Source organism: Ammospiza nelsoni, chromosome 5 (genome assembly GCF_027579445.1).
Source record: "Ammospiza nelsoni isolate bAmmNel1 chromosome 5, bAmmNel1.pri, whole genome shotgun sequence".
NCBI classification, from domain to species: Eukaryota; Metazoa; Chordata; class Aves; order Passeriformes; family Passerellidae; genus Ammospiza; species Ammospiza nelsoni.
The window spans coordinates 65,876,984-65,892,585 of record NC_080637.1 but is presented as its reverse complement, the minus strand read 5'-3'; the positions used below and the strand labels follow the sequence as shown (position 1 = coordinate 65,892,585).

Sequence of the window (15,602 nt, the reverse complement as noted above, 5' to 3'; positions counted from 1 at the left end):
TAGTTCAGAAGTGAAAATGTTCACATCCCATATCTTGTGAAGGTGATAAATATGAGTCATTCAGTTTGGGTGTGTTGCCCATCTAATTGTGCCTGGTCTGTTTCAAAGGCTGAAAAAGAAGTAGTGCAGGAAGCTGTCCTGAAAGCAGTGGAGGAGGAGAGGAGAAATATGGAGAAGATTCATGCAGAGGAAAGAAAACTGTGGGAAGCAGAACATGATAGTCACAGAGAGAAGATTGCCCAGGCTGTTTCAGAAGCCATGCAAGAGCAAAGAAAGCAGAATCAGGTTAGTATGTTTTACCCTTCCATGCACCTGCTTTGTGTTTTGGTTTAACTTTTGTATGTCCTCTGTTGTTGTGGTAGATTTTCCTGTGACATCTGTCACTGGGTTGATATTTGCAATGCACAGCAAGCAGTTTGTCTTCATCTGTGAGTATGGAGAGAGGCTGGCACATTCAAAACAAAGTTCCTGTGACCTTTAAAGGTACATATATTGAAATTATGTAAATCATGCCTGGTTTTGTCATCTGACTTCAAAAGGAGCCCAGGATGAGCAGATCAGAGAGTGGCATTTATGCTGTAAACAGTTTAGATGACTTCCATACCTGTGGGAGACTAATGTTACATTTCTTCCTTATAGAACAGGTACAAAATAAAGTTAGAAAAACTGGAAACATAAACCAGTAATGAACCAGAAATGTTTCTAATTATTGGAGAGGTGCTTCTGTAACAATAAATGTATGTCACTTAACACAAACTGAGAGAGACATTCCCAACAGTGCTTTTAGCATTTCTACAAATTGCAAATATGTTAAAATCACAAGTAAATTACTCTTCTAAAACTTGCATTTTGTGGTCTGTGATGCTGGAACTATTTGGAGGGACAGCCTGAGAATTCACTAATATTTTGGTGGCATATTTGAATGTTATAGTCTTCAGAAATTTAAGGAGTATATATTTCATTGGTGTGTTGTAATTTGATATTGCTGCATTTTTTCATGTGCTGCATAAGAAAAAAAAAGTAAGAATTTGAAGTAAAATAAAAGTACTCTTTGGAAACAGCCACCATTTCCCTTTCCAGTGTTAAACAGAAGTAATAACCTCATATACCTAATCAGCTACAAAAAAAGGGTTTGATGCTATGCCATTGTCATACTCTGTATTGCCTGAATTCCTGATGTAAATAGAATGATTTTATTTTTTTATATCTTCTTTACTTCTTTCAAATGTAAAGTATCAAATGGTGAAATGTCACTTTTCGAGACTTTCAGCAAGCCTTCAGGCAGTCAAACTCTTCTTCAGAACAGAAGGATTTACAGCTGGGTTCAAAGCTGAATTCAAGCTGAGAACAATTGCTTGGGCTTTAGTTAGATACAAATCATTCAGACTATCCAGAAGCAGAACTGGTGCCAGTGGTGTAGAGAGTCTGTCCCTGGAAGGGAGAGTGGCAAAGTGTTCGTTTACTGACAGCAATGCTTGGTATTAAAAGACATGTAATTAATGGTAGCTTGTGGAACATGAAGAGATTGGGAGGAGGAGGACGATGGTAACCAAGTTTGGGAAGGGTTTTGATGGATGCTGAGGATTTTGGGTGGAAGATTCCTGTGGCTGGGTGCTGGAGTTCAGCCAGGGTTCTGTGTTCATGGATTTGGGGACACTCAGTGTCCTGGGAATGGGAGAGATGTGGGCTGGGCTGGGCCAGTGACTTGAGGCAGGTTTGCCTTCACTCTGCTGGGTGCTGCAGACTCTCTCATGGTTGATCTTGCCTTTGAAGTTGTCACAAGACAGGACGGCATTAGAAGTAGTTTAATATGGATGGATATATTCTTTGATACAGTCCTAAATCCACTGCCATGTCTGTGTTTCCCTGAGGAAGCAATTCAGGCCTCTCCAAGGACGGGTTTTTCCACTCAAACTTCTTTTAGATCAAGTAGTTCCTAGTGTGGAAGTACCTAGTGATGTACTTGTTGAGATGGTGACAGCACTGAGGTGTTGGAGGCCCTTGAGATTAATTATGTTGTAATTATCTTGCACTTTATGTACTCCTTTAGTAGTGTCATTAGTTAATTCCACTTCTTTTAATACCAAACAGCTCTAACAACTTTTATTGTAACAGGAATAATCTCTCTTATCTGGTTATAACATGATTATTTCACCTTCATGTCTGGTTCATTTTTCAAACATCTGATCCATTTTTAATTAAGGAAAAATGCAGATTTTTCTTGAGATTTCCAAAGCTCTATCACATATATCTATGGCATATATGAAGTTACACTCTTTATTCTCTTATTAATGAGTACAAATTCCCTGGGGAGGATGGACTTTCATGGAGAAATTGGTTTCTTGGAGAAATTTTCCCTTCTTCCTATGCCAAGAACTTGCATATGTCCTTTAGGCCGTTGCAATTATAAGCGTACACAAAGTACAGAAATTTTCTGTCAGCAAAAGAAGTCCTGCAGAGCTGATGTGCCAAATGATAACTTATATGTGGTGTCAGATACAGCTTTGGTTTAACAATGAGAAACACTTGGGCCTAGAAGGCACTAAGTGTTTGGGCAGTAATTTTTTCTATATAGAGCCTTCCACAGAGAGTTGTTTTTTATTTATGTTTTGTTTTCTGTAAGATTTGTCTTACAAAAGCTGTAACTGCAGTCTTGAACTCTCTTGTAGTCATTGTTTAGGCAATATATTAAGTCAGCTCTGTAAAGGCCAAAATGCAAACACAGAGTCTAACATTTTAGACAATGAAATATTAAAAAATATTAGAATAAAATTTTATTTTGCTGTAAATCATTTTAAAGAGATTTGCTTTATTGATTTGAACTAAAAAAGAAATTCACCATAGTATTAAAGGGAAGGAGTTTTCCTTCACTGATGCAGTAAATCTGTGAAATTGGAAGATCACAAAGGGTCAGTTTGGTCTTCTGCAAATAGGTGAGACAGAATGGCTTACAGTCAAAGTGCCACAAATAACTCTAGGAATAATTAATGGAAAAATTCAAAAACATTGAAAATGTTGTTATTTTCTTTGAGATGCAAACCCATAGAGAAAAAGGCATTTTTAGCTGCATGATGCAAGAGTTTATAAAAGATGTATTTTAAAAAGTGTGGCACCACTGTGTGTCTGCAAAACATTTAGGTTATGAAAGTGAGGGAAAATAAATTTCCATGTAAAAGTGGAATGAATTTGTTGGCTTCTCCTTTACCCTCTAGACCAGAGATACATTATTAGGAGTTTTGATTTGTTGATTTAAAAGAGTAATTTGCTATCCATTAATTTTCTTCATTAAAATAAAATATGTTGGTTTTTTCCACCAGTTTTTAAACTCATGCATTAGAAGTTATATGACTATATATAAAAAAGCAAATGGAAAAAAGCATTAAAGTACAGGTTGTTCACACTTCCTTGGTGAGGTAGTTTTAGCATAAGAACAATAAAGATTTGAAGATCACACTTGTGCGAATTAGTGAAATTTTCCTTCATCACTTACATAATTTGTTTAAAAGAAGAAAATATGGGTGTTTCCTTTGCAGGGATGATCCAGGTATTGTTTTAGATGTTTTGGGGATGTTGTTGCAGAGTGGCCAGGAAGGAGACCCACAGGGGATCCAAATCTGGAAGGTTTATGCAGATGCCTTCTACTTGTGAGAAATTAATCCTTGACAAACCTTTGTCCTAAAAAAAAAAGTTTGTCCTCAGTCAAATGGTTGTCAAGTCTGCAGATAAGGAAATACCACTTCCATTTAAAATGTATTATACTAATTTAACATCGCCAGAGAAAAAATGGGAGATTTAGAGACAGTTTAATAAATAAATCATATTTAATATCAAATATTTTGTTACCAAATATGAAACCGCCAAGTAAAGATAAACTTAGAGTGAAAGTAGGAACTAAAACATACTGAGTTAATATTTCAACTTGATGGAGCAACCTTGACACACCTCCTTCTTTGCTTTTTCTTTAAGAAATTAAAGGATTACAGCAACATGAATATTGTTTTGGGTTTTTTTTTTTTAATGAAAGCTTTTCATGAAATCTTTGCCTGTTCCAGTGACTTGAGGTCTCTACTTAGAGACATGGTATTTGTACTTAAAATAAAGGTATCACTTTTTGAGGCCTTATAACTCTAAAGGGATAAATGAGATATTTTACATCACCAGGGGAATGGAAAAATGTTTTTAGAGCATGCTCTTGAGGTTGCGAAGTAGTAAAAGTCCAGATGACTTCCATTTTGGTTAAGACTGTCAGCATTTTCAGATTTTAGAATTGTGGGTTTTGGGTGCTTCATGATTTTATAAGAGTTTTTTGATTTTTTTTTTTTTTTTTTTTTTGGTTGTTTGTTAATTTTTTTTTACTTTAGAAGAGCATTCTCCGTTTGGAGGAAGAGCAGGCTTGCATTTAAATCAGGAAGAACAAGCTCTCCTTGAAAAGATCTAGTAGTCTTTTGATTAAAGATAATGTTCATTTGCACAGGAACCTCGTGATCCTCTTTCAACACATTGAAAACTCATCATAGATTGGGAACTCATCTGTTTAACAGACTAGATGTAGCTTGGCATGTCTCCAGTATTTTCTTTTCTAGTTTTTCTATAAAAACACTGTAAAAAACACAGTGGCATCTTCCCTGAAAGGAGATTTTAATGTCTGGTAGTTATCAGTGTTGAGTGGTGAAATTCCTCCACTAGAATTTTTTTTCCTAGAACACCTATTTAAATAAAAAGTGGATGTCCTCTAGATAAGGAGAAAGCATAAGAGGTAGTTTGGCTGAAGCAGAAGCCTTTTACCCCAGAATCTAAAATTGCAGTGAAGCTCCTGGGGTATTCTAAACTGAAAAAAACAGTGAACAATTCTCTCTATCCTTCTTTACATTTATTTTTACTCATTTAAAAAACTGAAGTCAAAAACTCTTTGGGGATATAGGATGGTGATATCCATACAATTCTGAATAAAGGCTGCTGTATTCAATTAATAATTAATTGAGAATGAAGAGTAGCTCCCATAGCTATAATGCACAGAGCCCTCTGCATGGCAGTTGTTATCATCTTACAGAGCCAAATACTGAGCTGCACAAAGGAGGTGAAATCCATGATGGTGTGGAAGAGAATGAGCAAAAGAAACTTGAAGAGAATTTATATAGCACTATTTTTGCTTTAAAATAAATTCATTAAAAGCAAAAGGAAAGCCAGCAGCTGCAGGGTGAGCCCTGGAAATTTAAATCTATCTCATAGCTTGAAATAAATAATTCTGCTAAGGCATTTGAGGCAAAGAATCACCTTTGTCATTTCCTGAAGGCTTAAATTTAAAATACTCTATATATTCTAGTGTAGTTTACCCTAATTCTCCAAGGAAAAAGAGCCTGAGTTCATCTCTGCCATAATCCGCACAGCAGATCCATTAGAGGCTCAAGTGCTCAAGTGTTCTGAAAGCTGAAAATATTTAGGAAAGAAAAGAAAAAAAAAAAAAAAAAGCCTTTAATTTATTAAAAGAACTGACATAAACTCTGCTTCCTCTTGGACATGAGGAAAAGCAGTAAGGCAAAATTATCTTACCAATGGGAAAGTATTTCAGGAAAACTGAGGCTGTGGTGTCTCATTCAGCCAAACCACAACTGAGATATACTGAGATATACAAAGAAAAAATATTTTTGTAAGAAAAGCTAACTGAAACACTTATTAAAAAAAAAAAGAAAAAAAGGAACTTTTCAGTGGTCTTTGCTGAGTAAGTCTTTAAGAATTAAAGACAATTGAGTTTGTTCACACTTCTGAAGGTTCATGTTGTGGTGTTCTTTGCAGAGCACTACATTTGTAATCTATGGTCTTAGAAAGCATTAATACAATTTTACTGGCAAACATCTAGATAGTTGAAAAAGAATTTATTCTTTAAATGGTTTTTAATTCATTTTCATGGATTTATGAATAGCAGCATATGCCATTGCTTAGAAGGTACAATAAAAATATATTAAACACCTAAATCCTAAAATAAAAATGTGTAGATTAACCAAATCCTAAGGACTGAGTGGCTCCTTACCTGCTACATTATCAAAACTTTTTTTGGTTCTCATCTACTTGAGGCAGTGCTTTTGGTAGTAGTTTGGCAAGCCTGAAGGAACTTGGTATTGAAATTCTCAAGGATTTCCATACCCAGTGTTGTGTAAGGGAATAAAAGATATGTAAATAAAAACATGGAGCTGTTGCCTTTGTTCCTAAGGATCTGGCTTTTGTTTCTTTTCTACAAGTGCTAAAACTAGCTGTTTAATTCTTGTTGAAATTTACTGTTTGTCTAAATATTTTTCCCCACTGCCCTGCATTTGAGAAGGTTGTAAGGACTAAGAAGGAAAAAAAGGTTTTCCAAAAGGTTATTTCCCACTCTAACTTTCAGTCAGATTTATTAGCTATTGAATGGCCCTTTCTTAACCCTGTAATCTGTAAAAAACCAATTCACTTTTTTTCATGCATCAATTGAGTAGGTATTGAAGGAATTTTTTGGTGGACATTGTAAGGGGAAAAGAGGAAATCTATGGTATTATACATCTGTCTTGTCTTTTCATTGTCCAATAAATTTGTTCTGTACAAGATTGCCTCTTGGTTCATATAAAATTTTGAAGCCTAACTCACTTTTTCCTCCATGGGCCCTTTGTGAGCTATTTCTCTACACAATGAAAACCCTGATAAATCTCTGTGTTGTCTCTTTATAAATGCACCACTATCACTCTAAGGTTTCTTAGTCTTTCTTTTTTCCTTACTCACTTCCTAAACACTTTCTGCACCCTCAAGACAAACCCTGTTGCTTGTTGCTCTGGAGTGTATCATGGTTTTGTTTCAGATCTAATTGTAAATATAATTTTTTGTTTACAGCACACATTGGCATTTTATCTGTAAGAGATTAAATATCATATCTAAAAGAAAGGTACAATCTTCATATAAGGTTCAATCTTCAAAGCTCCCACTTTTCCTTTTTTTATATTAATGCATATTCTTTCTCTCCTTTGTAAATACTGCTATAATTACTTGTTCAACTTTCCAGCCCTTTACTCCATCACACTTTTGCTGTTAAATAGGCTATAAACTGCTTTGTGCCTCTGTTTCAGGGTTTGCTGTTGTCTCTTTTTCCTCATTAATCACTCTGTTTATAGTATTTGTTACCAGAAGATCAACTTTTACCTGTGTTGGCATTGCTTGCCCTTCTTCTATGATTTTTTTTTTACTATGGAGGGCTTTAACATGATGCAATAATAGCTTAACTTCCTTGAAATTTAATTTTTCTTTATCCTCAAAGCTCTTTGTGTTTATGATATACAGAGCTTTGAGTGCATTGTCAGTTAAGGGAATACAAACTATGATGTTTATCAATCTCTCTTTGTCCACTTGTTATTTTTTTCATCTTTTACAAGGGTTGCAGAGTCCTGTGGAGGAGTCAGAATTTGAAATATTCCCTTTGTTCTGTTTCTGAAGTACTTAGCAAAGTGACACATTTCTTAATGTAATTTCAGAAATAACTTTTTATGACCCCATAGGATTTTGATTGGGTCAGTGCTAATCTTTGGAAGACAAAATGTTTTTTCAGTAACAGGCCTGGGCTGTTGTAACATTGCTCTTTATGTTCAGTATTTTGTGGACTCATACAAGGAGTTGTTGGGGTTTTTTCCTCTATATCCCATTCCTAACTAAATAGTCTGATAACATGGTATCACACAATGTGCTGGAGAAGAACTTGCTCTTCAAAGGAACTCTTCTCCTCTTCCTCTTGCCTTTATTGTTCAGCTTCAAGTAGGAGTGTGTGCTTACATTTCTCTCAAGAAGGCAGCAAACCATTATTTTCAGTTTTACTTTCTTCTTGTTTTTCCACCATCTTGCAGAAACTTTAGTGTGGCCAGTGTTTGCAGAGACACATTAGAAGAAAATTCTGTGTAATCTTGAATGTGTGAGGAAGGACACAGCTCAGTAGGACTGAGTGGAAAGAGATCCCTGCCATTAGATGAGTTTATTTTTAATATGCTTGCAAAGTCTGGAAAAGGAACAGTTCACAGCACACAGACCTTAACCATGTCTGAGTTCAGAAGTAGATTGTAGTAGTTTGTAACCACAGACATTATAATTTGAGGGTTACTATTTTCTGAAAAACCACTAACATTGCAGTCTGTGGTTGCATTTCCTAGATAAAGTTTAGTGCTACCACCTGATCCTTGTGTGGAAACAAAAGAATTTTCCTATAAAATTGCAAAGCAACATATGGCTTGTTTTATTTTTTAAATACTGTCTGGAGTTCTCTGGTGTATCAAGTACACTGCTTTTTCTTTCTGTCTTCATACGGATTTATATCTTGTGTTTGTGTGGTTGTCATTTCTAATACATGGTTGAATGTGATTTGTCAATTGAGTTTTTGAATATCTGTATTTTATTTTTGATTAGGTATTCTTAATCTTCTGACTGGTGTCATTTCAAGCACATGTATAGAGAGTCACGTAACAAAGCCAATTTTGTGACTATAACTTGGTACTCCAGGCACTGATCAAATATGTAAAAAAAATAAAGAGAAGAGAGAGAGGAATTGCACCTCAAGAGCCATTTTGTGGAGTGTTCTTCCTTACCTTCTTACAGGAAACTGGGTTTTTCCATTTTCTTGAGTCTATTAAAATAGCACTAAGGCTCAAATAACGCTCTACCCATTCTAGTTAAAGATTAAATAAGGGACAATTTTTGCCTTTGCAACCAAAATCTAAGTTAGGATAGAATCTAAAGGTGGATATAGCATTAGAGGAAAGAGCAAAGAGATGAAGGAAAAGTAGACACATGCTGAGAGAGTGTACCTGCAGCTAAGGCTTTGTTCAACAGTAATAGGTAATAACTGAATTTAAATACATTTATATTAATTGATAATTTACTCTAATGACAAAAATAGAGCAAAGACAGTGTCTGAGTACCTAGGGGAGAGCACTTAGTGAAAGGTCATATAAAAGAAGTGAGGATTCTTGTCACAGAAGGAAAAATTAATATCAATGATTAAGGTCAAAAGGAAAGGACTGAGTTGACTAGGGAACTATTGTGCAGTGTTGGCTCTTTGAAGTTTTCTGAACTGAGTAAAAGGGTTTTCTTCCCATTTATTGATATCACAGCAAAGCTATCTTTTCATAGTCTCAAAAGAGTGTCATTGTTTCACAGGACTCTATGTTTGCCCATTTTGAACTGCAGGTATGGGACAGTGCAAACCACATCAGCCAGTTCAGGAGCATTGTCAGAGGTTGTAGGGTTATGTTTTTTAAGACATAACCTGTGCAGAAAGCTGTGTGTTTTATGGAATTGTCTCATTTCTCCTGAATCCGGTCAGCAGGGTAACATTTCAGCTCAGATGAGAAACAGATATTGGGATCTCAGAGAAACATGATCTGTATGATTCATCCTGTGATTAATCACAGAAAAAAACCCAACAAATCGAAAGTGTTGTGGGCAGCTGCCAGCAGCCTGGTAAATCCAAAGGCTGGGATGAAGCCCATGAAAGCAGGAGTCTTTTTGTGCAGTCACATGAGATTGGCCTGTCTGGTGGCCACAGGATCTGTCTGGTGACATAAGTGTTGAGATGACTTTCAGGTGGTAACAGGAGGCGATCAGTGTCTGAAACAGAGAATGATTTATAATTTGGGAAGATTCAGCAGCACTTAACTTGGTTTACTAGAATGTGGTAGATTGTGATGGTGTTCACAGGGGTTTTTAAATGAGGGAAGAGACGAAGATCTGACTCCATGTTTCAGAAGTCTTGATTTATTATTTTATGATATATATTATAATAAAACTATACTAAAAGAAGAAAGGATTTCATCAGAAGTTTAGCTAAGAGTAGAAAAAGAAGGAATGATAAGAAAGGTTTGTGGCTCAGGCTCTCTGTCTGAGCCAGCTGACTGTGATTGGCCATTAATTAGAAACATCCAACATGGGCCAATCACAGATGCACCTGTTGCATTCCACAGCAGCAGATAACCAATGTTTACATTTTGTTCCTGAGGTCCATCAGCTTCTCAGGAGGAAAAATCCTAAGGAAAGGATTTTTCATAGAAGATATCTGCGACAGTAGATGAATCCTAGAATCACTTAGGTTGGAAAAGACCCTTAAGATCACTGAGTCCCTCTGTTAACCTCACACTGCCAAGGCCACCCCTAACTCATGTCCCCAAGTGCCACACCTACATGTTTTTAAAATTCTTCCAGGGATGGTGATCTAACCACAGCCCTGGGGACTTGTGCCAATACCAGCAGAAATTAAAAAGAATTCTTTCCAATTTTACTTTTTTAATATCAGTGCAATGAACTAGTGTTCCATAAGGGTATTGCTAGGGGTTTCTGTTTTCTTGCATTTTATTAACAGACTTGTAGAATTTAATTGTGTTTTTGTTTAGAATTTATAGTCCAAATACTTATTTGGACTATGTAGTGTTTCGAGTATCATATTTAGGATACTTAACATCAATTGATTGCAAGTATTTTATGGGTGTAAAATTTTCTAGATGTTTAGATACAGCAGTTTATCAGTTCTGTAATTTGCTTTGAAGAGTTTAATGGGATAGGTTATGGGATTTTTGTCCATTCTAACAGAAGACAGTATTTTGGGACCTTTTGACAAATTAAACTGTCATGAAAATATAATTATAAGAACAGCATATTTCTGTAATATGTAATTTTCTGCTACTTTTTCTGTTAGTCTTGCCAGAGTTCTGTAGTGAAAGAAACCTTTTTCTTGGGATTTTTCTTTGGTAAACTGAATTAAAATAGAAAAAAATTCATAATCACTTTTCACAACTGATTTTCATGTGTACTGCATTCTGGAACAGTGGGGACTACATAGTTACACATTTTAAATTTGGGATTTTAGACTTTTTCTGCTATAAAAATAGCGAAAGTGTAGTTTTGCAGAAACTATTCCATTTTGGCTGAAATAGAGCAAACAACTAAAGGTAAGAAATAGAGCCTTCTTTTTCAGTTGAATAACTTCCACTGAAGGGACTTCTTTAAAAAAAAATTAGTTTGATCCAATTTGGGGGGGTTATTCATTTTGTACACTAATAGCTTATTGTAAAATGCCACTTAAATATACAGATGAATTATACAACTTCATAAATATCTTGTATTTCCAAAACCTTAGAACTCCACCTGTCCTCCAGCCAACCTTCCCCACTCCCCCAAACCCAAGCTGTAAATATGTATCATAAAATGTCTGTACTGCTCTGCAGTCAAGCAAGCCTGTAAACAAATTTGTGGGTAGTGCAGTGTTATGTCTAACCAGTGAAGAGTAATAAGGAATCCATTTATATTTACCTTTGATTTTCTAAAAGTTTTGATTCAAAAATTTAAGAAAAAATCATAAATCATGTATGTGAATAAATACACTAGAAGTCATGTTGTGTTCCTGGTTAAACCACTGAGGTTTTTTCCATTTCCTGCTTAATTCTTCAGGTGCACCACTAGTGCTTCTGTTTCTTCCAATTTGGAATGTCCAGAACAAAGGCATAGGAATTGCCAATTTCTCCCTGATTTCTGAGGCAATCTCCATCTTCCTCTTGATCTCCCTGAAAAATCATTTAAGATCATTGGATTACTTTTACTGGGTGCTTTTTTTGCTTTCTGAAAATGTTACATTTTCGGGATTTATAGGGATCTGTGTCTTGTCATTTTGTTCTCCTGAATCTTGGGAACAGAACACTTGGATTAATAATGTCAATGCTTATTCCATGAGTGGCTTTGGGAAGCTTTGGGACTTCAGTTTTGGGACAGTTTTGTGACTTTAGCCCAGCAATTTGTTTCCTTAACCAAATACTGCAGGTGACAGGGATGTTTTAAGGAGTGGTTCCTGGCTTTCTCTACTGAGAAATGGCTTTTGGAGAATCCCTTAATAATTTAATTCTTGGGCAGCCCAGAAGGGCTCAGGCAGCTGGAGCAGATGATCTTGTAGGGCTCTTCCAGCTGACTTGTTGTTGACCTGATAACAACAACTGGTAAATCCCTGCCAACCCTGCTCCTGATGGAAGGTAAAACCTGAATTGCTTTATTATTTTCTGCTCCCAGGGAACATTGTGTTTCTATTAATATAGCTTTAAAGTGATTATTTCTCTCTTTTTTTCCCCCTCTCTCTTATTTACCCTTTAGTACTGAATTTATCGATTTTGATAAATACATGTACGATAGCTATAACTGGGAAATGAATGCAGAGGCAATAAAAATTTAGCAGGAGGAAAAGAGATGATCTTTAATCACATTTGTGACTTTTATTTTTTTCATGTACACTTACATGCTTTTCTTTTGGAAAGGAACTTGTCAAGGAAGCATTACTGGAGGAGCAGAAACGAAGTGAAAAGGCAATTGAAGAAGCAGTAAAAAGGACAACAGAGGAACTGATGGAATACATGAAAGAGCAGAAGAGGGTGAGTTACCAGTGGATAATAGGTTTCATCATGAACTGATAAATTGATGAAGTTTGCTAAACCTCAGACCTCTCTTGAAATTCACAGGAAAACAGAATCAGGAGTTAGGTCTTCAGATCTTTCACTCATTTTTTCAAACAATTTGTTATTATGATACCTTCATATATATTTGCAGACTTTTAAGTCCATCACAAGCTGAAAAGCAGACATTAATGGTTCAGTTAAATTTTATAGCATTTCTTATTACATAAAGTACCATTAAGATGGGGCATAAATGCTATCAGATTTAAATTGTGATCTGAGCTCAGATCATAGAAAACATTTCAGTACAAATAACAGGTGTTATTTTATGCTCACAAATGAACTTTATTGTGCAGTTTTTATGCACACAAAGGCCATTAATTTTTTCCTCTCAACCCATATTATATGAGAACCTGAAAATGTACTAGTATTCTATTAAGTGTGATTTATAGTCAGTGCATTGGTCTTGTTATGAAATGTTGCAATGTTCTGAAAGTTGTTTTCAGATGTTCTATTCATGCTATATCCTGGCAGTTTAATGCTTGTGTATAAACAGTAAAATGTAGCTCAAGGGACTTTGATTTGCTCTCAGTAGGAGGAGAAAAAAATAACACACTTCTCCCCTTTGAAGCTCTTTATAAAAACATGAGCAAAAAATAATTTTTAAAAACCTCTTTCATAGGGCAGTAGCAGCCTGAGATCAGATTTCAGTATTCTCAATAAACAAAATCACTCAGCTTGAATCTAATGGGAAATGTTGTCCTGAGAAGGAAGTAGAAATAATGAGATTGGCCTCTGCTTCTATATTCCCTGCTTTTATAGGTTAAATAATACTATGGGTAATAGGATTTACCTCCAGAAGTTTCACTCTGCTGGTAGTTAGGATTGCAGTTGGGTGAGTTCCTTCCATTATGCTGTGTGTGGAGACATTTCCTTTTAGCAGGATTTGTTTGATTTGGAAAGACAATTTAAACAGAATCCAGTGCAAAACATGATCCATAAGGATGTTTGAGCATATCTGAAGTCAATTATTTATGAAGGATAAGCTGTGGGGAAGGTAAAAGTCGGTCTACTATTAAAATAACTTACTTATCATAAGTGTCATAAATGAATGGGTCAGTAAGGCCTCCAGTGCAGATATATATGAAAATATCACCTTCAAAGAAACAAAATCTTTGGTTTATCTGGTAGAGCATAAATTCATTTCACAGAGCATATTCAAATATTTCAGCCAACCTTTTTCTCTTTCTGATCAGTTGACACATATGCATTAATTTTTTAAAAAATCATGCATAAGGAGAACTAGATTTTTCTGGCATAAGATTTATAAAGATTGTCTATATTCAGGTTGGAAGTGAAAGACTTGTTTAACTCCAAATCATGTAACATAATAGTTTTTATATAATTGCATAGGCGGCAGAGGAAATGGTCAAAACTCATACACCTGTAAGAGTATAAATATACTTTATGGACTGTGCTAAGAGGTAGCAGCTTATGTAAGGAATTCCTGGAAAGAACTCGGGGAAAGTGCCTTGTCTAGGATTTGGAGAGATTTTCTGGGTTTTTATGATTGACAGGGGCGTCCCAGGTACAGACTTGCAAAGGTAGTGGGCACTCTGTGTCATGATTGTTTTAAAAATCTGCTTGTAGAACCCTCCAAACCATTGGCACAGCAGTATTTGTACCTGGTTAGCAGGGGATTATTTGAATTAGGAGAAAGTTGCTTAACAAAAAGCAACAATAGCATCATGCTAAAATGCTGACAAGAATAAATGTAACTTCCTCTGTATTGAAGCCAAAAAAGTCACCAAAGCTAGGGGAGAATTTGTTGGCACGTCTTTCCACCTTCAAAAAAAAAAAAACACTAAAGCTAAAACAAAGAGAGAAAAAAAAGAAAAAAAAAATTTGATTGAAACAGGTATTTTCATACAATAAAGGAAGATATGGCATGCATTGTAACTATGGCATATGAACTCAGGTTTTTACGGATATATTGCACTATGTTGGCAGCAGTTCTAATTTTATGCTGCAGTCTTAGTTTTATTTCATCTGTTCTATAATAAATGAAAATTTTTATAGTAGAATTTTTTTTTATTGTTGCCATAGCTAACACCTTAAGAATGGGGATATGTAAGATGTGAAGGAAATTTCAATCAGGAATTTAACTGTTTGTTATGTCATGATTATCTCATAGCCACCACCATTCCAAAGCAGGCATCAAAACTAAACTGGAGTCAGGCTGTCCTGTCTGTTCAAATACATTTTTCATAGCTACCAAACTTGTAGAGATTTATTTCAACTTTTGTAACACCTTGAAGAATCCACCTGAGTCAAATTCAAATACATGTTAGGCAGAATTATTTTCCCCAGCAAAGGTCCATGCACCTATGTGCAGAAAGTTATCTTTATTAATTGCCTGAAGGCATATTTGACTGTGTAGTCTTCCTTTGCCTTCATCTGCAATAAATATCAGGAAGGCAAAACAATGAGTGAGGGGACAGAGGTGAAGGGTAGCACACAGATAAAAAGCCACTTTTCTTGGTTTGGAAAGACAGATGTCTGCTAAAGAAGGCAGGAACCTCCCCTGAAATGGAAAATGTAAACTCCCTCTCTCTGAATTGTTATAAATTTTAAATTAAGGGGCTCTCAGGAAAAAATGGGAGCAGGAATAACAGTTCTTTATTAGGGGAGAAAATAAAAAGATAAAATAAACAATGCAGTAATACAAAACAACACTGACAGAGTCAGAACACAACCTGACACCCTGTGGGTCAGGGTGCTGGTAGCAGTCCCATTGGAATTGTGGCTGCAGAACTCCTGCAGTGTCAGGTGTGGTTCTGTTGGAGCAGGGATCCTGTAGAAGGCTGTAGTCTTTGGAAGTGAAAGAGGCAGCTGTTCCTTTGGGAAATCCAGTGGAGAAGCTGTGCTGGTGTTCCAGAATCTCCAGATCATATCCAGGTGGGAATACTTGGCTCCTCCCTCTGGGCGGGGCATCTCCCAATGGGATTCTGTAATTCTTATCTGTCAATCAGTGGCATTCAATGGCCCCTTATCAGTAGATGTCTCCCCAAAGGGAGGAGTGGTTGTGGAAGAGATAAGGAAAACTGCCCATTTAGTGGGCAGAAGACAGCTGCCATCCAGATGGCAAATAGAATACAATTTGCTTGGCAATCC

At 35.9% G+C, this 15,602-nt stretch overlaps 1 protein-coding gene across 1 annotated transcript in view; it reads left to right on the top strand.

The window, feature by feature from the left end:
• Positions 1-15,602, top strand: part of CCDC91 (coiled-coil domain containing 91) — a 112,399-nt gene that overhangs the window by 74,145 nt on the left and 22,652 nt on the right. Inside the window, exons 11-12 of the mRNA XM_059472159.1 lie at positions 109-285; positions 12,294-12,407. Coding sequence (XP_059328142.1) covers positions 109-285; positions 12,294-12,407 — 291 coding nt within the window. The remainder of the gene's footprint in view (positions 1-108; positions 286-12,293; positions 12,408-15,602) is intronic.